Below are 25033 nucleotides of genomic sequence, written 5' to 3'. Positions count from 1 at the left end.
TTTTAGCAATGGTAAAAATTTTTAAGTCTTAGGCTTCATTTATCTTTCCTTATTTCAAGGACTTACCTCTTTTTGGCGTTGGAGGCATTTTAACCACAAAAAGGAGTCCTTAAAACAAGGAATGCAAAATGCAACCTTAGACCTGGAAGCCATATCTACAAAGATCATGTAACAGCAATGGAAAGCAAAGATTTAAAGGAGCATCAGCTGATGAGAGTATATATCTATTGAGTACTTGCTACACAACACTATGACTCTTGCTACTACATATATACAAATAAATATACATTGTCTTGCTACAACAGTAGAAATACCGTCTTTGGTTATTACCAAAATCCCTCTTCCAGACATAGCAGCTACATAAATGCATACATGAGCAATAAATAAGGTGTTTCGAAGATATCATTGCATTTCTTTGGTACTTTTTATGATAACCCACTCAAGTTGCAAAGGGTTTTAGAAAATGGTTGATAGGACCAACTGTTGAAAGAACTCAGACCTCTGGCTTCTCTCTTTATAATCCTGCTCCCGATTTTCATCTAACATGTAGATTGCTCCATGCTGCATCAACACAAATTGTCAGCCATTTCCTCTTATAGTCAAAGTGTTGAAACACACCAACAGTTCCTAGCATGGCAATTATGTTTCCTTCTAAACTACTGTTTACCATATGAATTTTAATTGCTGGAGAGTTTCGAATTTTGGAGGGCTTTCGAATTCCGGGGGTGTCAAGGATTTGAAACGGCGTTAGGGGGCTCCCACACTAGCGGGTTCAGATATTTGAATGTTAGAAAAAGAATGAGAAAAAACAATATATATACACATGTATATATGTATATATATATATATATATAAGAAATGAGAAAAACTTACAGAGTACTTACCTCCTGCCAGTATGGCCGTCGAAGTCTGCTGGCGGAACTCGACCGAACTAATCTCCGATGAGTGGGTCACAATAGGTGTTCAGCATCAAGAATTTCAGTTCGAAGTAGAATGGAAGAATATATATATATAAGAAATGAGAAAAAGTTACAGAGTACTTACCTCCTGCCAGTATGGCCGTCGAAGTCTGCTGGCGGAACTCGACCGAACTAATCTCCGGTGAGTGGGTCACGATAGGTGTTCGGCATCAAGAATTTCAGTTCGAAGTAGAATGGAAGAATATATATATAAGAAATGAGAAAAACTTACAGAGTACTTACCTCCTACTAGTATGGCCGTCAGAGAGTACTTACCTCCTACCAGTATGACCGTCGAAGTCTGCTGGCGGAACTCGACCGAACTAATCTCCAGTGAATAGGTCACGATAGGTGTTCGGCATCAAGAATTTCAGTTCGAAGTAGAATGGAAGAATATGGGAGAAGAAACGCTTTTGGGCAAAAGAGGAATTAACGGAGGTGTGAAAATTCACGGCGTGAAAATGGGTTCCGCACGCGTCTCGCTTAATGCGCGTGTGTCATAACACGCGTCGCGTTTTGGTTTTGTGGGACGTTGGGGGGGAATGCGAACCCACAGTTTTTGGGTTCATGCTCAGAAATCTTACACCTGAACCAACCTGAAGTGGGGTATATGCACTGGTTGGTAGAAGGGATCGACAAGTTTAGGAACCTAATAATTTCAAGGCAGTAAGTGCAACAGTTGATGCATCTATGTTGGAGATGGTATAAGTGCTAGTTGGTAGGCTGTAGGTGGGTAACGAGTGCAATAGTTGGTGGTTGAGTGGTTTCATGGTGAAGATGTTATTTTGTATATGAATTTGTAAATCAAATGACTGAGCATCTCTCTTTGGTTCTCAAACAATGCATAAGCACCAAGTCGGCCGCATTGGCCAAGGCGGTTCATTCTATTTCTCTTAAATTGGGCAATCTCACTAGGCTTCATGTGGGAGCATGTATAATAAATGCCTACAGCAAGTGTGGAATTGTTGATGCTGCATGCCATTTGTTCGATGAAATTGCAACTTCAAGTGCAAAGCAACATTTTGTGCTAGACGTGGTCTTCTGGAATTCAATTATATCAGGCTGTGTTCGGAATGGAAGGGATGAAATGGCCTTCCAATATTTCAAAAGCATGCAGTTCTATTATTCTTATTACCGGAACAACAATTATGCTGATTTAGATTTGGACCCTGATTGTTATACTATTTCAAGTCTCCTGTCCTCTAGTTATTGCCTTGAGAGAAACCCAAGTCTGGGTGAACAGCTTCATGGGTATTCCACCAAGACAGCCATCCTCTCGAGCCTTTCAGTTGGGAACGCTCTCATCACCTTCTATGCTAGATGGTGCTGGTTTCACAAAGCGAAGCTTGTTTTTGACTCTATGCCTCGAGTGAATGTTGTTTCATGGACTGCGTTGATCTCAGGCTATGCTCAACAGCCAGGTAATGAAGAAGAGTCCTTGAAGATATTTGTCACTATGATGAGGCACAACAGCCAGTTGCCAAACGAATTCACTTTTGCCACTATTTTCAGTTCATGCGGGAGATTGACTTCCTTCTCTCAGGGTATCCTATTTATTGCAGCAGCTTTGAAATTGGGCCTTCTTCCCGACATTAATGTCAAGAATTCACTAGTGGGGTTCTACTCAGAATGTGGTTGCTTGGAAGAAGCCGAGGCTGCTTTCAAGGACATTGCTAATCCTGACCTTGTATCATGGAATTCCCTTCTGAAAGGATACTCCCAACAAGGAAAAGGTGAAGAAGCCCTCGGACTTTTTAAGAAGATGCTTGAAGAGGGTGAGACCCCGGATGCCATTACATTCCTCTCTCTCCTGTCTGCATGTAGGCACTCGGGGATGGTGTACCAAGGTCTCAACCTGTTCAGATGCATGAAGCAAGATTATGGGATTGAACCGGAGGAAGAACACATTTCTTGCATAGTTGATCTGTTAGGACGTGCTGGTAAGCTACGTGAAGTAGAAGTATTTATCAGGGATACCCAATTCAATCTAGGCCCTTCTGTTTGGAGGACAATTCTTGGAGCCTGTCGAGTCCATGGTCAGGTGGAACAAGCAGAGTTAGCTGCCTCAAGGCTTCTTCAATTGGAGCCTTGTGATAGAGAAGCTCACTTTGTGCTCTGCAACATCTATGCAGCAAGTGGGAGATGGGATATGGTTGCAAGCCTGAGGCGCTCGGTTAAAGAGAAAGGAATGGAAAAGGAGCCTGGTTTTAGCTGGATTGAAGTGGGTAACCAGATACACTTCTTTTTAGTTGCACACTGGAGTCATCCGCAAATAGATGAGATCCAGAGGACATTATTTGAACTTACAAACAACATCAAGGAATGGACACTTGAGACAAGTGAAATAAATGATTTTTTGAACTGAAAAGCTATCTGTTGGCGAATGTGCTATTGTTCTAACTCTTGCTTGCAGTTCTTCTCATGCAAGAGCTCCTCTGGCATGTTACAGAGTGTTCTCATTGTATTGCTTGCCATATCCATAAACTGCAGATACTCGCCTGCTCCTGTCTTCGTATATTCTTTGTAAGATTTTCTCCTGATATTCATTTCTTTCTTCTCTATTATTTTGTTGTGTTCTGTTATTTACATGTTCTTCCTCTTCCTTGGTCATGGGCAGGTCATTCTTGATCTGTCAGAAACTCCTTGCAGATCTAGGGACAGGTCTGTTGTTCTTAATGATTTAAGGCCTGTTATTTTATTATTATTCATTTCAAGACCCAAGAGCTTGATCACAATCTATTGCTTGCTGTCTTGGTATTTTGAAGCCGTAATGAAGCTTCCTTTACCTTTCTCAATCTGTTGAAAACCCTCTAGAGCTCCAGAGACAGGTGAGCTCTCACCAGTAGAGGTGTCAATTGGATGGATTTCGTCCAACCCGATCCAGTCCAATGTGAATCCACTTATAAATGGACTGGACCCAATCCAGTCCAAATCCAATACAAACCAAATCCAATCCAATCCATTAAAATGTAAATGGATTGGGTCAGATCCAATCCAAACCGAATGAAATATCAAAAATTATATAAAAGCACTTTTAGCATTGAAAAAGCACTTTTGTAAAAGTACTTTATAAAAATATTTTCATAAAAGTGCTTTTACAAAAGCACTTTATTGAAAGTACTTCGGAAAAGTGCTTTTGTAAAAGTACTTTTATAACTTTTATAAAATCACTTTTGTAAAAGTACTTTTGTAAAAGCACTTTTCATAAAGTACTTCTGTAGACTTTTATAAAAGTACTTTTGTAGAAGTGCTTTTGTAAAAGCACTTTCGTAGAAGTGTTTTTATAAAAGTACTTTCGAAAAGTACAGACTTCTATAAAATTATTTTCGTAGAAGTGTTTTTATAAAAGTACTTTCGAAAAGTACAGTCTTTTATAAAAGTACTTTTGTAGAAGTGCTTTTGTAAAAGTACTTTTATAAAAGTACTTTCGTAAAAGTGCTTTCGTAAAAGTACTCTCGTAGAAGTGCTTTTATAAAAGTACTTTCATAGAAGTGTTTTTATAAAAGTACTTTTGCAAAAGTGCTTTCGTAAAAGTTCTTTCATAAAAGTGATTTTCTAAAAGTGCTTCCATAAAAGTGCTTTTATAAAAGTACTTCTATAAAAGTGCTTTCATAAAAGTACTTCTGTAAAAGTTTTTGTGTAAGTAATTTCATAAAAGTGCTTTCATGTAAAAGTAATTTTGTAAAAGTGCTTTTATAAAACTACTTCTGTAAAAGTGCTTTCATAAAAGTACTTTTGTAAGTATTTTTATAAAAGTGCTTTCATAAAAATACTTTTCATAAAAGTACTTATATAAAAGTGCTTGTATAAAAATTTTTTCGTAAAAGTACTTTCATAAAAGTGATTTTATGCTGTTTTCAGTTTTGATTGATTTCAAATTGGACAGGGGTTTGGCCTCGTAATTGGATTATTGGAAATTTGGTTTGGGTCTAATTCAAACCTATAAGAATATGGACCAATTTATTTTGGATTGGCCCAATCCAATAATTATAATGGGCTGTCCAAATCCGATTTGATAAGGTTTGGATCAAATTGGATCCAAACCAAAACCGGTCGATTGACACCCCTACTCACCAGGAAACTATAATCCACAATTCGAATGTAGGTTCTTAGATATCAATTCCATATTGCTATGTTGGAATGTTTTGGTGGCCTGTCAGTTGCCTGCATACTCGAGTTTTTATTTGGTTCAGCATTATGCATATGAATTCCTACCTTTTTGTGCCAAGTCTTGACATAGATAGATAAGGCCTCCTAACTGTAGAAAACAAGATTCACAGGCTTCCTACAGACAGTGAATCTTATAATATATGGATTATAATATATGTTATAAATATAGTATAAGTATATAACATATATAATTCTTCTGACAAGAAGTACATAAATCATGAAGGAAATGCCAAGCTGAACTAAGAAACAGGATACACTGGCTTCCTAGGGATAGTTGCTACTTGTAACATACAAACGTAAATGTTTACTTTATTAAATCCTTTTACCACATATGGGCTATCTACTCCTTTTTTTTTGAACTCCATTATGCATTATAGTTCTATATAATATAAATCATATTATAAGTGATTGATGTTATAAATATGTTTTTTAGTGCGGAGACTAGTATTTACACATGGGCAAAAATGTAGCAGAGACAGAGACAGCGATTAGAGAGTAAGAGGTGGGTGTGCTGTGTGCAGATATATAAGTGGATTTGGTTACAAACAGTCCAGCACAAACATGATCTAAAAAAAAGTTAAACCCTAGGTAGGCTCATGAAAAAAAATTCCTGGCTATGCCCTCAAAGTTTCTTCTTTTCAAATTGTATGAATAGGTTACTTTTCTATTGTCATATTTCACTCTTCCTAATCTAATATTTTACGCTGCCTACTGTTCGGTGGTTTAAATTGAGATTCACTTAAATATGTATGAATAGGTTAGTTTTCTCTTATTTGGCATCAATTGCTTTTAATTATATAGTTAGTTTTTGCTTGCTAATTAACCTAACAACTACGCAGGAATCATTGTGTCTCTTATTTAGCATAAATTTGTATATGCTATATCATTGACAAGATCTACGATTACAAGAGCAGGCAGAATTTCATAGGTGTGTTGAAGCTCACAGTATACACTTTTTTTTGGACCAAAATAGTATTTTATTCATGTCATGTCTAACTAATTAAATTGGATTTCAGATATCATTGGTTTAGTTGTGTTTGTAAGCCACACATCTATTGTTGCTTCTAATTAAAAAAAAGGGATTCTACTATTATGTGTCAAGTCTTTAAATAAGAATCTCCAGGCCAGGCATGAATAATGCACATAGAAACCTTCCCCTCTTTACATGTGGCTTTCATTAAACCGAATAAAAGAAAAGGCACAAGGTGAGGATGCTTACTTGACCCACCCCCTGTCCACTTAAAAATGTCTGCCTCAATATACTAACTCATTCTATCTGTAATTGGCAGGGCTTCCTCAAGGCACCAAACAAAACAATGTCACAGGAAATGACCATCCTGACAATGTGACAACTCATTGCCACAACAAGGTAGAAAATATATAAACTCCTTCATCTCTGAAATTTCTGATCTGTGTATGCCTTTGTTTCTTGAGTGTAATAGACTTATATAAGATGGCCTTAGTTCTTCCACTGCTTTTTTTTTTTGGCTTCTTATTAGCACTCTTAATTTTTTTTTTTCTGTGCATCAGCAGCAAATAACTTTCTTTCTCTGTTAACTATACCACCCATTTGCTTTTTTTTTTTTTTCCTTTTGGCTTCTTCAATAGAAATGAAACTCTGCAATGTAGACTTACAAATGATGTATAACAAAGACAACAGGACTTTATTTTGAAAGATGTTACTCCATGGCCATGTTTGGTTCGCTGCTATGGGTTTCATTCTTTTCATTCTTAGGCAATAATGAATAATATGCAAGCGTTGGATACAAAATTCTTGCCATGGGCCTCATTCTTTTTAGAATGAAAAAGGGACCAATGGCACAAAAATTGAGGCAGCCTACAGCATGAGAAATAATTGTGCCCCAAGCTGCCCATTCTCATTCTTCCTTTGACTCTCTCTCTCTCTCTCTTCTCTCACACACACACACACAATTTGCAGCGGTATCTGGTAAGAGCTCTCTATATATCAGATTCTTCTCTTCTTGTTCACTTAATGTAATAGGAACAGGGATTAATAGATTCAAACTGTCTGTGTTCCCATGAAAATGGCTAATCCCTGCAATGCTTTGCCTGCCTTCTTATACATTACTCAATTTCAACCATCTTTTTTGCCAAGATTGCTTGTTTTTGAACAAATTACGTGTTTCCCATTCTACACAAAACCCAAGAGTTGTTAAATACTTAGGAGCTCCTGTGACGTTTGTAGATAATGATTTGATTTCAATGTTCTAGACATAATATTTTGATTTCTGGTTATGTGAGAGTTGGTAAATTATTGGAGGCTCGTAAGGTGTTAGACAGAATGTTGGAAAGAGATGTTGTTTCTTGGACTGTTGTCCTTAATGGTTATTTGGGGGCATAGTTGGGTGAGGAAGCAATGACATTTCTCTTTTTGCTCTTTCTTCTTCTTCTTCTTCTTCTTCTTCTTTCATATTGGGATACTGGGCCCATGTGAAATTTGTGACATGGTAATTCTCTTTAGTTTTCTGATGAACAGTCAATCTTGGGCTGTTATTTATGTATCCTGACATATTTTTGTTAATTCTTGGGCCCATGTGAAATTTATGTATTGCGGGAGCTGAAGAATCAAATTTGGAATTTTCTGAAATTTTCTATATTTCTGTATATTTTTGGACAATATGGCGCATTTTCGTCATTTTGACCGGTTCCATTTAGGCTTGGGCTATAGCATCTTGTTCCTCTAGCTCAGTAGTGCTTGTCTTTCAATTTTCAGTTTATTTGCATTAGTAGATAGAAAGTTATTGTGTTTCTTGATGCACAAGACAAGGAATGGCAGTTTTTGTAATTATAGTGAACAGTATTCCGGGCCACACAAGTCACTCCATAAATAGATGTATTCTTTTCCTTGTGAAGCTAATGAATGAATGAAGATTTCTTTAGAGCTCTCTTGCTATATGTAGTGATCCCTACAAACCTAGAGTGATTCTAGGACCCTTGGAGTGATTCCTTGGGATTTCTCTCTTTTATCTCTTTCTCTACTCTTTCTTCTTCTTCTTCTTCTTCTTCTTGTGATAGTTTGTTCTAACCCTACTACATCAGTTTTGGTATCAAAGCTAATGGTTAGTCACCATGTTCTCACAAAGCGACCGATTTTATAGGCCTAGGCTATCATTTAAACAATCTCATGGGTTTAAAATCAATGATTATAGGGTTTTTGAACCATATGAAGGGTCTATTGTTGATTTACATGAGAAGTTGGTGGAAGAAAGTAGATCTAGTAATGTCGACTATAGGAGTAAGGTTTTCGAGAATGTTATAAGAGAAAGGGAAGTGCCTAATTTCAAGGGAGATGAAGACTAACAAGCATTCTTTGATTAGATTGCTATACTAGAAGAATATTTCAATTGACATGATATGTTTGAAAAACAAAGATTTAGATTTACATGCATGAAGCTTACAGGTATTGCTAAATATGGTAGAAAAGGAAAAACTTTGGTTGTTGGGGGCCAACAACCTATACTGTTGAGAGAGTTTTTGGGAATGCCACGTTACCATGAGAGTGGGTTAATTAATAATTTCCCCATAATTTATCTTGACCAAAAACAAAAACATGGGTGTGAATAGGTGAATTGCCGAGAACGTGCCCAACCCAGAAACTCTCTCAATAGCATAGGCTATTGGCCCCTAACAGCCAAAGTTATACTCTTGAGCAACGTCTAGAAAATAGAGGTGAATTTCCTATTACCACATGGTCAGAGATCAAGAGGTATTTGCAAGAAAAGTGCATTCCACAATACTTCCATGATGATCTATATGTGGAGTTGATTAATCTCAAGGAAGGTATGCTATCTGCAGTTCAATATATGTATAAGTTTGATGAATTATATATTAGATGTGACATTACAGAAAGTGAAAGGCACAAATCAGTTTACAATTCAGATTCATGATTTAGATCATGCCTTTGAATTGGCTCTCAAGATAGAGAAGCAACAGTTGGTTACAACAAAGAATTTGAAGCCAAGGAGAAGAAAGTACAAAGTTGAAGATATAGAAGATGATTTCTTGCATGTCGATGCTCGTCCTAGAGTTAAAGTTGTGAATGAAGAATTTCAACCTATAGAAGTTGTTAACATTAAAGATCAAAAGGGTGTGGACCAAGAAAATATTAGAATTGTTGAAGAAGGAACTTCCAGCACCCATGGTCAACTTGAGGTTAATGATCAAGAAGAGATAGAAGTGGAGCAAGTTGAAGAAATTTGGGTGCAAGATGCAAACGTGTTGGTTGTAGTAGATGATAATAAAGAAACAAGTCATGACTTTACCTTACAAGTTCAACTGGAACCAATTCAATATTTACAAACTAACATAGCACAAGTTTCACCAACATCAATAATGGTAGAAATTCAAGAGTTTGCTGAAGAACCAAGGGTAGCTGAACACATAGAGATGGAGATTTTTCAACTAGAGGTTGAAGGAAAGTTCCAAATGCTGCAATGAGATTTTGGATATGAAAGTTCATAGTGTGGTAAGCAAGGGGAAGATTCACCACAAGATAGGTTGATTGATGATGTCAGTGTTCAAGAAGCTAATGCTATTGATGATTTAATAATGAATGTTATGGAAGGTATTATTTCAGGCATACATTACTTTCATGATCCATTTATAGCTATGTGTGACATCTACTCTACAACCCAAGTGTGTTGAAGTGGCTATGGGAATTACTACTCCTTTTGTCATCAACTTTTCATCCTCAAGGTCTTCAAAACTCGAGGACGAGTTTTTTTAACCAGGGGAGAATAATGTAGGAGCTGAAGAATCAAATTTGGAATTTTCTAAAAATTTCTATATTTCGGTATATTTTTGGACAATATGGAGCATTTTCGTCATTTTGACCAGTTCCATTTAGGTTTGGGCTATAACATCTTGGTCCTCTAGCTCAGTAGTGCTTGTCTTTCAATTTTTAGTTTATTTGCATTAGTAGATAGGAAGTTATTGTGTTTCTTGATGCCCAAGACAAGGAGTGGCATTTTTGTAATTATGGTGAACAGTATTCCGGGCCACACAAGTCACTCTATAAATAGATGTATTCTTTTCCTTTTGAAGCTAATGAATGAATGAAGATTTTTTTAGAGCTCTCTTCCTGTATGAAGTGATTCCTACAAACCCGAGTGATTCTATGACCCTTGGAGTGATTCCTTGGGATCTCTCTCTCTCTTTCTCTCTTTTCTCTTTCTCTACCCTCTCTCTCTCTCTCTCTCTCTCTCTCTTTCTCTCTCTCTCTCTCTCTCTGTCTTGTAATAGTTTGTTCCAGCCCTACTGCATCATACGGTTAATAAAATAAAATACCATTTCATGGTTGATGGTAAAAAGTTGTTGATTTTAAGACAAGTATTAGCCACTTGGCTGGGAAGAAGACTGCAATCTGAATGTAGACTAGAGTTTGGCTTTTTGGAAGTAGGTATTTATGACTACTAGAAAATGTGAGGTTTCAATTTGGAGAAACAATATTTAAGTGCAACAAGTAACAAATCTAAGGCTAAGTTTGGAACTGATTAAAAATAAGTGTTTATTCGAATAATCACTTATTTTGGGCCAAGACCACACCAATAAGCACTTATTTGTATTTTGGAAATAAGCCTGAAATAAGAATAAACACTTATTTTAGAACCTCAAATTTTGGGCTTATTTAGTGTTTATTTCCTTTCTGGCCCATCTTGGACTGCCACATCATTTTAAAAATACCTATACTATCCCTATTTAAAATAAGTGCTTCTTCACCAAACGCTTATAAGTGCTTATTAGAATAAGCATTTTTTTAATCACTTATTCAATAAGTACTTATTTTCAAATATTTACTTCCAAACTTTCCCTAAGGTTGATATTATTTGCAGATTCAACATGTTGAGAAACTATGATCTGGAGTGCATCAAAAAGAGTATAGAAAGGAGATATTGGACTATTGGTAGGGGTGTCAATGGACTGGTTTTGGATTGGATCCAATCCGATTCAAAGCTTATCAAATCAGATTTGGACGGTCCATTATAATTACTGGGTTGAACTAATCCAAGATAAATTGGTCCATGTTCTTATCGGTTTGAGTCAAACCTAAGTCAAATTCCCAATAATCCAAAATCTTGTCCAGTTTGAAACAGATCAAGACTGAAGTCAAAACCTGAAAGTCTGAACCCTTCGGAGGCTCAACGTTTGAAACCCCTGTTTGAGGTTTGAAGACTAAAATCCTTGTTTGGACGCTCAGAGCAGCCTTTCTCTCTGGAACTCTGGAAATGTGGAAGACTGGAACCAGGTGGGGGTGCCAAATGGACTGTCAATGTGATATGACCCAGAAATTTGACACGCAGTTCACAAACTCACAGCAGAATCCAAACTACTAGCACATCAACAGGGAACTGATATTCATTCAGAAGAAAAGAAGATCACTTATAGTAGGTCAGTTCTTCGAGAAACCGTCGGCTCTCCCAAGCACTCTCAGAATTCTGTACTCAACAAAAGTCTGCCTCCTCCATCCCCCAAAGCCCCTTCTTATACACATCTTACAGCACAACTGCCTTCCATAATAAATGCCCAACTGGCCAACTTATAAATGCCCCACACTCTTCTTATTCCCAACTGACAAGCTATAAATGCTACTTTTCTTATTCCCAACTGACAAGCTATAAATGCTACAAAACTCTCCTTATTCCCTCCAGCCATAAGTTCCCCTATGTTCAATTATTTCCCCTCTTGGCTGAAAGCTGACCTTTCCCCTTCCTGGCATACGTAAAATTAATTGGGGGCCTATCATTACCCGCCGCCCAAAGTCTAACCTTGTCTGCAAGGTTGAAATGAGGAAATTGGTTGCGAAGTAAGTCAAAAGGCTCCCATGAATCTTCAAAATCAAGCAGGTCCTGCCAATGGATAAGCACTTCTGAACCAGTAACTCCAGGCATAGTGGATGGACGCACCCCTCGAACGGCCGCCGGTTCCACCAGCATTTCCATATCAGCTGACAGAGTGAAAGGAATCACAGGAGAAGAGATATGATTGCCAATTGCCTTCTTGAGTTGTGAGACATGAAAAACAGGATGAATCCTTGCCTCTAGAGGAAGTTGAAGTTTATAAGCGACAGTGCCAATTCTTTCCACAATAGCAAATGGTCCATAAAATCGAGGGGCAAGCTTTTCATTGGCTCGACAAGCTAGAGACTGCTGGCGATAAGGTCGCACTCGCACATATGCCGAATCTCCAACCTCAAAATTAACATCACGGCGGCTCACATCAGTCGAGTCTTTCATCTTTTGTTGTGCACGGTGTAGATGAGCACGCAACTCCCTAAGTATAGCATCTCACTAAAGGAGAACAGCTTCAACATCAGCATTAGTCGTAGAGCCAAGCTCATAGCGGATTAATGGAGGAGGATCGCGCCCATAAACCACCTTGAAAGGTGTCATGCTAGCAGCAGTGTGAAAAGAGGTTTATAGCTGTATTCTGCCCACGATATCCAAGAAGACCAGCGGAAGGGGGAATCAGCTGCAAAGCACCTCAAATAAGTCTCCAAACAGTGATTAACCACCTCCGACTGTCCATCTGTCTAAGGATGGTAAGCTGAACTACGACGCAATTCTGAACCCTGCAGGGTAAAAAGCTCGTGTCAGAAGAAGCTCATAAAGACTTTATCACGATCAGATACAATCGAGCGGGGAATGCCATGTAAACGGACTATGTTGTGCAGGAAGGCCTGATCAACCGTGAGAGCTAAGAGGGATAAAATGGGCATACTTGGAGAGACGATCGACCACCACCATAATTGTGTCAAACCCCTTTGACTTAGGAAGAGCCTCAATAAAGTCCATAGCAATATCCTTCTAGATCTGTTCAGGTACGGGTAAAGATTGTAAAAGGCCAGCGGGGGACATGGCTTCATATTTACTGCGTTGACACACATCGCAGGCCTGCACAAACTCCTTGACAGAATGCTTGATCCCCCGCCAGTAAAATTCAGCTGCTATTCGCCTATATGTCTGGCGGATACCCGCGCGACCTCCCACAACTCCCGAATGAAACTCCTTCAGTAAGAGGGGAATAAATGGGGAAGAAGCCGGCATAACCAATTTACCATGATAACGTAGGTGTTCTCCAACTAAAGAATAGGTGGGATAGGACGCCGGATCATGCTGTATGGCATGCTTGATGGGGGCCAAGAAAGGATCAGCATCAACTTGCTCCTTAAGGTCATCAAAATCAAGGAAAATAGGGACTGTAAGAGAGTTTAAGTGCATTTCAGTAGGAACTCTGGATAAGGTGTCAGCCATGGTATTATCGGCACCCGGTTTGTACTGAATCTCAAAGTCATAATTCATAAGCTTAAGAAGCCACTTATGATGCTCACCTTCGACAATCTGCTGGTCCAACAGATACTTGAGACTATGCTGGTCGGTCCGAACAATAAAGCGTCTTCCAAGAAGATAGGGGTGCCATTTTTTAATGGCAAAGACAATGGCCATTAATTCCCGCTTGTAGACAGATTTTGACTGTGCAGACAGGCTAAGCTTGTGGCTATAAAAAGCTATAGGCCGATTATTCTGCATTAATACCGCCCTGAGACCTACACCGGATGCATCCGTCTCGATCAAGAAGGGCTGGGAAAAATTTGGAAGGGCCAACACAGGTACGGTTGTCATAGCCCGTTTCAACTCCTTAAATGCATTCTCAGCCTCCACATTCCATGAGAAAGCATCCTTTTTAAGCTGTTGCGTCAATGGCCATGCTATTTTACTGTAGTTATGCACAAAACGACGATAATAGCCTGTAAGTCCCAGAAAACCGCGAAGAGATTTAAGTGAAGATGGTTGAGGCCAGTCAACCATGGCCTGGATTTTAGAAGGATCGGCAGAAACACCAGCCGCGCTAATAATATGACCAGGTACTCAATGCTAGGCTGAGCAAAGATACATTTCTTTGAGTTGGCAAATAGACGGTGGGTGCGCAATATAGTGAAGACCTGTCAAAGGTGATCCAAATGGGCAGCTTCAGAAGCACTGTAAACCAGAATATCATAAAAAAATACCAGCATAAAGCGACGGAGGAAATCATGGAATACCGTATTCATTAATGACTGGAAGGTCAAGGGCGCATTGGTGAGACCGAAGGGCATGACAAGGAATTCGTAATGGCCCTCGTGGGTGCAAAATGCAGTCTTGGGAATGTCCTCATTGCGGACCCGAATCTGGTGGTAGCCCGATTTAAGATCAATTTTGCTGAAAAATAGAAGCACCATGGAGCTCATCGAGAAGTTCTTTGATAACCGGAATGGGGAATTTATCCGGAACCGTAGCACGGGTAAGGGCTTTGTAATCCACACAAAAACGCCAACTTCCGTCTTTCTTCTTGACTAAAAGGACCGGGCTCAAGTAGGGGCTTGTACTCGGCTGAATAATACCCGCAGCCAGCATCTCAGAGACAAGGCGTTCAATTTCATCTTTCTGGAATTGAGGATATCTGTAAGGACGAACAGAGATAGGAGAAGTGCCCTCCTGCAAGACAATAGCATGTTCCATAGCCCGTGTAGGGGGTAAGTTCGTAGGCATGTCAAAAACATCTTTGATCTCATCTAGTAAAGCGAAGATTGGCGGGGATGTAGGCAAGACAGAGTTCAACGGAGAATCCACTATCTGCAATTGTTTTAATTCTAACAAAACCCCTTGTCCCTCATGTTGTAAGTTACGCATCATAGCATGCAAAGATACCTGAGAGGAACAGAGAGAAGGGTCACCCTGCAACTTTACCTGGACACCTCCCAAATTGAGCTTCATAGACATGTTGCCCCAATTCATCACTGAGTCCCTGAGGGATGCTAACCAAGGAAAACCAAGAATGGCATCCATAGAACCCAACTTTAAGGGAAAGAAATCAGCAATGACATCCAATTCAGGTAAGTTGAGGCAAACCTGACGGCAGACTCCGGAAGTTCTCACCTCATCATCATTTCCCATCTGAACTCCAAATTCGTGTGTAGGGGTGCGGGTAATTTCAATTCTTCCACTAAAGTTTCGGAGATAGTGGGATGCACCCGAGTCTACCAATATGACCACCTCACGTGACAAAATGCGTCCACGCACCTTAAGGGAATTTGCCGCACACAACCCAACAAGAGACGAAACACAAAGTGCGGCTGATTCTGGAGCCGGAGCAATTTCAGTGTCCCCGGAAGTGCAGTCCCAATTAGACGCATCAGAAGCAATTTCCTCCACATCATCTTGAACCCATAAAACCTGAAGTGATTTCTGAGCACAACGATGTCCCGGGCTGTATTTCTCGTCGCAACGGAAGCATAGACCCTTCGCACGTTTCTGCTGCATCTCCTTGTCAGTCATCTTTTTGAAAGCAGGAGGCGGGGCCTTAATAATAGGGGCTGATGAAGGAGGAGAAATTGCGGGACGTGCAGGTCGGGTGACAGCAGAAGTAGTCACTTGCGAAACCCGTGAGTTAAAGTGGATTCCAGAGAGGGACGTTGCGGGCCCACGAGGAAATGAACTTGATTGATAGGCCCATAAGGCCTGATTCTTTTCCTCAATTTTCTGGGCTGCAACCATTTTTCTAAACAGCCCAACGGGTTCCATCTGTCGGAGTTCGGTCTGGATATCTGGGTGCAACCCATTCACAAAGGCTGCTTCAAGGACTGATTCTGGTAGGTCACGTAAGGGGGCAGAAAGCACCTCGAAATGGCGACGATATTCCTTGACAGTAGTGGATTGACATAATGATAGAAGCTGCTCTTGCAAGTTTCCCTCCTGAGTTGATCGGAAACGTTCAAGGAGGAGTTCCTTGAATTCTGCCCAACTACGAAAAGGTCGCCTACCATCCTCCCAATAATACCAAACCAGTGCATCACCCTCTAAACAGACCACTGCCGCCCGCAGACATTCCGCCGGAAGCAAGCCATTAATCTCAAAATAGCGCTCTGCGCGAAAAAGCCAGCCGTCTGGATTTTCCCCATAAAAAATGGGCAACTCCAACTTCCGAGGAAGTGGATCAGAAGTATGTTCCGGCACTGACATTGAAGAAGACGTTGGGAAAGCTGCACTCTTCCCTTTGTCAGCCGCACGACTCGATGTGACTAAAGGAGGAGCAATGTCAGTTGCAGACAAAGGAGCTGAATAGGCCTGTTGCTGAAGCAACAAATCAAATCGTCTCACCAGATCTTGAACACCTCCTTCCAGAGATTGTACTGAGTTCTCTAGGGATGAGATCTTCGAAAGTCCAGCAGCTACCTTATCTGTATCGAGTCGCTGAAACTCATTGCGTAAGCCATCCATCTCCAAACGAAATCCAAAATGCAGAGAAGACAGGCGTTCTTCGAAACCCTCCACCTGCGATGCCACTTCCTTAGCTGTCACCATGGCCGAGGAAAGACATGCTCTGATACCACTGATATGACCCAGAAATTTGACACGCAGTTCATAGACTCACAGAAGAATCCAAACCACTAGCACATCAACAGGGAACTGATATTCATTCAGAAGAAAAGAAGATCATTTACAGTAGGTCGGTTCTTCGAGAGATCGCCGGCTCTCCCAAGCACTCTCAGAATTCTGTACTCAACAAAAGTCTGCCTCCTCCATCCCCCAAAGCCCCTTCTTATACACATCTTACAGCACAACTGCCTTCCATAATAAATGCTCAGCTGGCCAACTTATAAATGCCCCACACTCTTCTTATTCCCAACTGACAAGCTATAAATGCTACTCTTCTTATTCCCAACTGACAAGCTTTAAATGCTACTCTTCTTATTCCCAACTGGCAAGCTATAAATGCTACAAAACTCTCCTTATTCCCTCCAGCCATAAGTTCCCCCATGTTCAATTATTGCCCCCCTTGGCCGAAAGCTGACCTTTCCCCTTCCTGGCATACGTAAAATTAATTGGGGGCCTATCACAATGGTTTGCCCTTAGGGTACGGAAACGTGGTTGATGAACTGGTGGCTCATGCTCGTTGGGACTCCTCTTTTTTCACTTTCTTTGGCCAGAATGGTGAGTTCTGCAGCAGTGATCTTGAAGTTTCCGCAGTTTTGATTGATTTACTATATTGTTTTTTAGGCCAATTTATAGTCTACTCCCCTTCAGAAAATTCCATTTCTGTGATTAAATTGTGGAGAAACTTTCTTGGTTATCATGATTTCTTTTGTGTATTATAGATTTAGGGTATTTTTTCCACAGTCACGGTCATGCTTTTATATTATCGATGGTTCTAGAGTTGACAGAAGATTATCTTGATTTAGGGTGTACGGAAATTGATGAGCTTATTCTGTTTATGCGGGGAAACTCTAGTTTCTGTAAGCCTATAAATTTCATAATTGAGCCTTTTCCATGCTGAGCGACACTAATTTCCAAGATCATGAGAGAGAGAGAGAGAGACCAGTAATTAGACGTTGGTGGCTCTAGAGTGTTACCTGTTCTCTTTGTTCCAAATTGTCTTGATGATATATACAAGCATGAGAAAGATAACGATATAGATATACTGAACATGTTGTCTCTCTTTTGCCAAGTAAAAGGATCCTATATGAATTACTTACCTCAAACGTCATAATTCTGGACTGAATAAATTACCTGTTTGTCATCATTCTAATATCAGTGCCTTGTACATCCTTCTGCATAAAGCATAATTTCTATCACCTCATGATTTTATGAATCTTGTTTTCACTCTGATTCATGACCCTTGCATTGCACTTGTCTGAACTCAGATCCAGTATACATAAGCACTAAGCAGTTGAGAATCAGATTGATTGCATCACTAATTAGTTTGCCAATGCATCAGCCAAGTCATTACAATTATTCTTAGTCAAACTAGATAATACAGTTGATGGATTTCCACAGGGTAAGCACCAAGCAGGCTAGGTTCCCATGATGAGTTACTTGGGAGGGGTATGGGCATGGGCCCATTTAATTTCTTCTAGGATTTGCTTGTTGGACTTTGCCTCAACAGTTGAAAGCTTTTTTTTAAGTACTGGAAATTTGGCAAAGCAGCACTGCATTAGTCTGGGTCTAGGGATACATTACAATCTACAGGACCCATAAACCAGGGAATATCAATAGGGATCTCATCAACAGCTTCAGCATGCTTTTGGTGTTAACCTGAATCCGCCATGCTCCTAGTTAATGTGGTAGTGTCATAGAGGTTTTGGTTGGTGAGTTGGATAATATCTCTTGTTGGATGCAACTGTATTATTATGGTCTGCATGGAAATGGATTTTAGGGGACACAGAAATCTTATATATGACACCTTATTTGGATAATTAGATCAGCCCCAAATCTTATACATGAATTTGCAGCAACCAATTTGAAACTGCACTCAGATAGTGATCTCTGTGAGTGTGAGTCTGCCTCTCTCTCTCTCTCTCTCTCTCTCTCTCTCTCTCCCCTTACTGCTGTGCTTGTGATGAAGCTGTCAATGTCCATACAATCCAAACTTGGACTCGCTTGACCAACCTTGTCTTTAACAACAAATATTTCAATTTAAATTGGTAAGGGATTAGGGATCTGTGGTTGAAATCAGATCTGCTGTGATTTGCCCCTTTGTTCACTGTATGCTACTTAACAACTCTGCAAGAAGGAGGTAAAAAAGAATCTATCAAGGGATGGTGCTGGCTGAATTGCACCCATAAACCAAAACCATCTACCCAGCATCCTCAACATGGGGAGTCCTTTTATCAGGGCTTTCCATAGCCATTGAACTTTCAATCTTGTAATTCTAAAGTTACCCACAAAAGGGTTTATTTTGAACACATTATATAAAGTGTTTTAGGCTGAAATTTGATTTCGAGGGTGGAGATAAGAACATGGGGAGTCCATTTTCTGCCCCAAAGTAAGTTTCCATATGAAATATTCCTGTGCCATTTAAACTTCTCTAGTAATCATCTCAACTATAAGACCAGTTCTTCATCTGCTAAACCCATGTAATCATCAAAATACTCATAGATGCTTTCTGAATTGGCTTGGACACTTCTAGGCTTTTCAGATATAGTTTCTTACTTCCTTTTGTTATAAGCTCAAATATTGAGTTGTTGAAACTAACTCCTTTCTCTAATGGTTTTTAGGAGCTTAGACAATGTTCGGATGAATCTTGAAGTTCTCAAGTACTATGCAATAGTTTTGTTCTTGGTAATCTTATAACCTTGCAAGCTGTAACTCTATTTACTATGATGTAGATACCTCTAAATTCTAAATTTTTGTTCATATTTGATGAACTAAATATCTGATTCACCTACTAAAAATCCTTCTATAGAGTAGGATGTTAAACAAAATGTGATTAGCCAATCCCAAATAGTTGCCATAAGGCTTTAGTTGATCTGAGTTAAGTATCTGATGCTGCAAAATTGATATTTACAAATTTCTAATTTCTGTACATGCTTGAATTTAGATTTGATTCTGAAAATCAGATGACTAGGGTTCTCTAATGGGTTTGACCTTTAAAGATTGAAATTTTCAAGGTAGGATCCATTAATTGCATGTGCACAAAATGTCCTACTATACATGCTCATTAGGGTCTTAATCAACCTTAAAAGTAATGAATGAGGAAGAAGGACCATGAAGAGTTTGTTCTCTCCTGCCAGGCTGTCACTACACCTCTTTCTTAGCAAACTTGTCTTCTAATGATTTGTGCTACACACTTAGCCGTGATGATCATCCACGCTTATAAGTAGGGATCTGGATCTGTTGTCTACAATTAGATTTTTTTTTTTTTGAGAGTTAAGGCTGACTCTATTATTCATTCATCAGTTAACAGCAGTTACAATTTACCTTTCAATGATTTCTTCGGCTAAAATCAGGAGTATTTGCCCATGTGATTGAGATCTTCCCCCCGGACTCAGAATCTCTTACACTTTCTTTCTTAATACTTGTACACTTTCATTCAGTCTGTGATAGATGCCCACTCATACATATGTAAATAGTCACAAAGGAGCAGTAGGGATCTCCTACACTTGTCACCTTTATATTAAGGTGTACATTAACTAATGAAAATTCGTCAATATTTGGTCCATTGAATTGGACCAGTTCAATCCCGTCCAGGTTCAACAAATATTCGGTCCATTGAATTGAACCAGTCCAATCCAGTCCAGGTTGGACAATACAGTCCAGGAAAAACAAAATTAATTCTGAATGAATTCAGTTAGCTTTAAAGGATTGATTACATTTGCCCCAGCTTGCGAATAAGTATGAAGTGTTGTGTTTCTTGTGTTTCCTGTGTTCCATCTATATTGCTTTCTATGAAGAGTACAACTACATTATATGAACACTTGTTATTGGTTAACATTTTCACGAGCTATCCTTTTTGTATTTTCAGGTACTAGTTGATAGGGCATATGTGGGGGAAATTTTGCAAGAAAAAGCTTATTGCTGAGATCAAGAAGCTTGATAATCTATGTTCAATATGATTCACCCTTCTTGACAGTACTATTTGACAAGCGAGGGATCTCCACCTGCAACTATGAAAATCTTTGTTCGGATATAAAACCAAGGTTTAAAATGTCAATATCGGTGGAAATGTTAGTCATGCAAATATAAGAAACATGCCGGAAATATCATATGGAAATATTGTAAAACTTAATAGGCATGGTGGAAACATTGTAAAATATGCAAAATATAGAATGATATTTTATGAAATGATAAAAGAAGCATAGGCACACCTTTTTAAATTATTATTTTGTTTCAAATCATTAAACAAAGCTAAGACATTAAGGTTATAGACAAAAGAATACTTTCTCAAGTTGCCCTATAAACCTTAAGATTTAGATGTTCTAGAAAATGTAAATGGTTGTAACAAAAAACCAATATTTGACTTCATGTTTAAAATGAATATTGAGCTAGCCCTAAGAGGCAGTCATGTAAGTTAGGCGAACAATGACATTGTTAGTTCACATACCTACAAATTTCCCCAACCTATGTTATAATACTAACTCTTGGACTCCACGTAGTATTGGTAGTGTTAATTGGGGAATGTGTCAATTCTAGAAAATTTTCATGTTGCTACCCATTGAAGTGGAGATGGAATGCCATGGAAACTATCTCTTGTACTCCATATGGTGCTAATAGTGTTTATTGAGGAAATGTCAATTCCAATAAATTTTCGTATTGTTGCCCATTGAAATGGAAATATGTTGTGGAAATATTAGGGAAATTAGGGACATTTTAAACTATGATTAAAATTAGCTACAGTTACAAGGTTGTTGATTTGTAAAAAGAAAGAATTTAAGGAAACATTTTGTGAGGAAGTTATGATTTCAATGTTTCAGATTTTCCTCATTTTAGTATATTTTTGTAATCTTTATATTTTCTGGGTTTTTTTATAAAATTTTTGATAATTCATTCAGTTTGGATTGGATTGGATCCTAGTCCATTTACATTTAAATGGATTGGATTGAGTCCAGTCCATTTGTATATGAACTTGTATTGGATTGGATTGGATCATATTGGACCAAATCCAATCCAATTGGCAGCCCTAATATTGGTTATCCAAAATACAGAAAAAGAAGTAATTTATTATTGGAAAGGATATTCACCACACACCAACCCCTTTATGTTTACATCCTCCTTGACTAGTGAATCAGCCATCTCATTGGCAAACTGCATCAAGAAAAGTGTCTCAATTCTCCATGGTCCCACCATGCAAAGCATTTTGTTCTGAATTCTGAATTCTGAAATTTGTCAAATGTCCATTTTGACACCATATATGAAATTTTTTGTTTGTCTATGTAATTCAATAAAAAATAATATTAAAAATTATTATAATGATCAATAATTATTTAATCAAAATTAATAATTATTAATAAATAATTTGTGTTAATTAATAGTTCATTATAAATATTATTATTATTATTTAATGATTAATTATTAATTATTAATTATTAATTAACTTTTAATTATAATTATTATTATTATTATTGCATATGAGGCCCTTGAGTTATAAGGAGGGAGAAGTGTTTTGGGTTTTGGGGGTATCATTGGAAAACAAAAAAAAATGTAAGATTCCACTTTAAGAGATAAGAGATAAGAGGAAACAAACAACCATTTTCTTCTTAAAGTTACTTTTGATCACGAACAAAAAAAAAGCCTAAAGTAAGACTGAAACACTAATCATAGTGCAGCCAGTTATTGAACTGAAATTAGTGCCAAGGGATTGTACAAGAGAACCCAATCCACCAAAAATATCTTATACAAATTAGCACCGAAAATACCTTAAACCAATTTAAGCATGAGTTTCTTCAATAAAATGATTTTTTGAGAAAAAATCCTGTAAATTTTATTGAATGAACATGAATGCCTCTTCCAGTGGTCCCTGAATTCATCACATGTGATTTCAGAAGAAGTCCCAAGTACGCCCATGGCCCACCCATTGCCTCAACAGCCATTCAACTTTGTTGATTAATGTTTCAAGGTAGCTTTGTTTACAGCAAAATGCAAGATGTTCCACAAAGTCTTAAGCAAAATAATAAAATTAGCTAATCTTTTTCTATCGTGTTTTTCTAGCATCATATGAAAGCATAAAGTCAATATCTGATGAAAAAAAAATGAATATTCTGAATAATCTAAACAAAAAGATTACAATATAGAGCCTTCTTACAACATCCCCTGGGTTCTCAAGCACAGCCATGAAATGAAACCTAGTGTGAGGCAAGGAGAATAAGCTTATTCAAATTCACTAAGGAAAAAATATGGAAAGGATGTTGGTTATGCCATGAATTTACTGAGGAGAAGCATTAATTGAATTGAATTAATTAATGCTTGAAAATTTGGACTTATTTTTATAATGTTGCTTATAAAAACCATGATTGACCATCCACGAGAAAATAAAGAATACAATATCAGGTCGGTATGTATTTTCTTCATCCTCTTTTCTAACCAAAAAATATAGCTCAATCCCATGCATCTTCTTTTCTAATGACTATTTAACTACTTTCCCCATCAAGTTCTTTTTACAGAGTCTATAGCCACGAGGGAAACTATTCCAGCCATGGCCACAATGCCAAGATGGCCACCATTGATCAATGGGAAAAGAGGAAAACCCTTATCTCCTCTAGAGGTGCAAAACGGGTCATGCCACCCGTGGCCCGGCATGACAATCTGTGGGCCGTGTCAAGCCTGGCACAATCGTGTGGGCCATGCTGGGTCTAGGGTTTTAGGTCCCCGCGGACCAGCCTACAACATGACCCGTATATATTATTTATATATTATATAATATTATATAAATTATAATTATATAATAATATATTAATAAAATAAATGATTTTTTTAATTTTATTATACTAATTTATTTAATTATTGTATATATAAGCAATTTTATACATCAAAATTCATATAAAATTAAAATTTTAAGTTTTTTTGTCATTTTTTTTTAAATAAATAGCTTTGGTCCGATGCACCGCACGGGCTTGGGCCATGGACCGTACTGGGTCAACCCCCCAAGTTATCACTGGGAGGGTGGCACGGCCCGCACCTTGCGCAGGCTGCCCATGGGCTGTGTTGTGCCAGCCTAGCACGTCTCGTTTTACACCTCTAATCTCCTCTTCTTCCACTACCCTAAAAAACAAGGTATTTTGGATTGCAACAATCCTCATCTCTTACAGTGATCAATGGGTAGAAGTGGAAAACCCTCACCTTTGCTTCCCTCCCTCCCTTTTTCTCAATGCAGGAATAAAAGGTCAAGGACAAACAACAATAAGCAATACATCGTTGCCAAAAGAACAACAATAGCCAATAATTCATAAACTAATATCCTGCAACAAAAATATTGGCAATGTATCTAAATTAATATCCTTCATCTATTAGCTTATGATTGAGAAAAAAAATGGCAGTGTATCTCTACACAAATATCCTTGAATAGAAATATTGGGGTTCTTTTGACAAATTACAATAACCCATTTGTTAATTTGTCCATTCTCCTAATACTACTATTTAGTCACTGCCATAGTATTCTCAATGCTCATAAAATCTCATTCCCTTTAAACAGAAATAAATTTATGAAATGGTTCTTGTCTTATTTATAAAAAAAAGGCTCTTGTCTTATGAGTTTGATTTGGTTCCATTAGCAAGTTAAGAGTCAGAATCAAACTTGACTTCAATCAATTGAAGAGATTTCAAGTTTCGTCTTCACTTATGTACACAAAGCATACTAAAATATAACCTCTTGGCTAAAACTTTGATAATTGAACTCTTTGCCATTGACAACATTGGATAGAATAACTACTAATTTAAGAATAAACACCAAATCATTTCATCTCTGTTGTTTTCAGCTCTATGGTTCTCTACTTTCTATGCTTTACTTCTGCCCCCAAAAAATTGGCCAATCTGGACCAAAAGCACAAAAAAGTAGCATATAAATAAATTCCAAAACAATACATTAACTAGACAATCTAGAGTGCAAAGAACTGTAGTTCAACTAAAAATTTAAATATATACATTTGAGTGTAGAGAACCAGTTTCAAGCATACCTTTATTGTCAGTCTACTTAAAGGAAAAGAAGAAACAATTTTCAATTGTAGAAATGAAATCAAATTCTGCTACTGTCTCTCTCCCAATTCTAAAATCCATTAAAATGGTAGAGTGGCCCTTTCTAGACACATATTGTAAAATCTTAAAAGTTACAGATTTGTAAACCATATTGTAAAATCTTAAAAGTTGTAGATTTGTGAATTTTGTTTCAGCTGCAACCCAAACACAATAATACTGCATAAACTTGGTGGGCACTTGAATTACAAGCCCTGTTTAAAGGTTTTAGATGCATAATATGAAGAGAGAGACAGAGGATGATTTTTCTAAGCATGAAGTAATATCTTGTTGATTTTTGTGGCATCCCTCAAAGAAAGAGGATGTAAGAAGGAAGCAAAGGAAATGAAAGATTTATACCTTTTGGCCCCTCCATATTCATAGTTCCCTACAATCAAGAGGTATGCG

General features: G+C 38.1%; 2 protein-coding genes and 1 long non-coding RNA gene across 3 annotated transcripts; 1 reads left to right on the top strand and 2 right to left on the bottom strand.

Moving 5' to 3' along the window:
• Positions 1-239: 239 nt before the first annotated feature.
• On the bottom strand, positions 240-1329 carry LOC104606650 (uncharacterized). The gene is made up of 3 exons (XR_736802.3): positions 885-1329; positions 668-763; positions 240-561 (listed from the first exon to the last, which is right to left on the bottom strand). It is a non-coding gene; the product is annotated as an uncharacterized LOC104606650 (long non-coding RNA).
• Positions 1330-1516: 187 nt separating this feature from the next.
• LOC104606651 (pentatricopeptide repeat-containing protein At3g53360, mitochondrial-like) lies at positions 1517-3958 on the top strand. The gene is made up of 2 exons (XM_010271964.3): positions 1517-3482; positions 3577-3958. The coding sequence occupies exon 1, from the start codon at positions 1768-1770 to the stop codon at positions 3322-3324; it is 1557 nt and encodes a 518-aa protein (XP_010270266.1). The 5' UTR covers positions 1517-1767; the 3' UTR covers positions 3325-3482; positions 3577-3958.
• A 10377-nt stretch (positions 3959-14335) lies between these two features.
• LOC104606771 (uncharacterized) lies at positions 14336-16486 on the bottom strand. The gene has a single exon (XM_010272139.1). The coding sequence runs from the start codon at positions 16484-16486 to the stop codon at positions 14336-14338; it is 2151 nt and encodes a 716-aa protein (XP_010270441.1).
• Positions 16487-25033: the final 8547 nt, after the last annotated feature.

This window comes from Nelumbo nucifera, chromosome 5, assembly GCF_055504915.1.
Source record: "Nelumbo nucifera cultivar China Antique chromosome 5, China Antique-T2T, whole genome shotgun sequence".
Classification (NCBI taxonomy): domain Eukaryota; kingdom Viridiplantae; phylum Streptophyta; class Magnoliopsida; order Proteales; family Nelumbonaceae; genus Nelumbo; species Nelumbo nucifera.
This window is presented reverse-complemented; position numbering and strand designations above follow the sequence as displayed.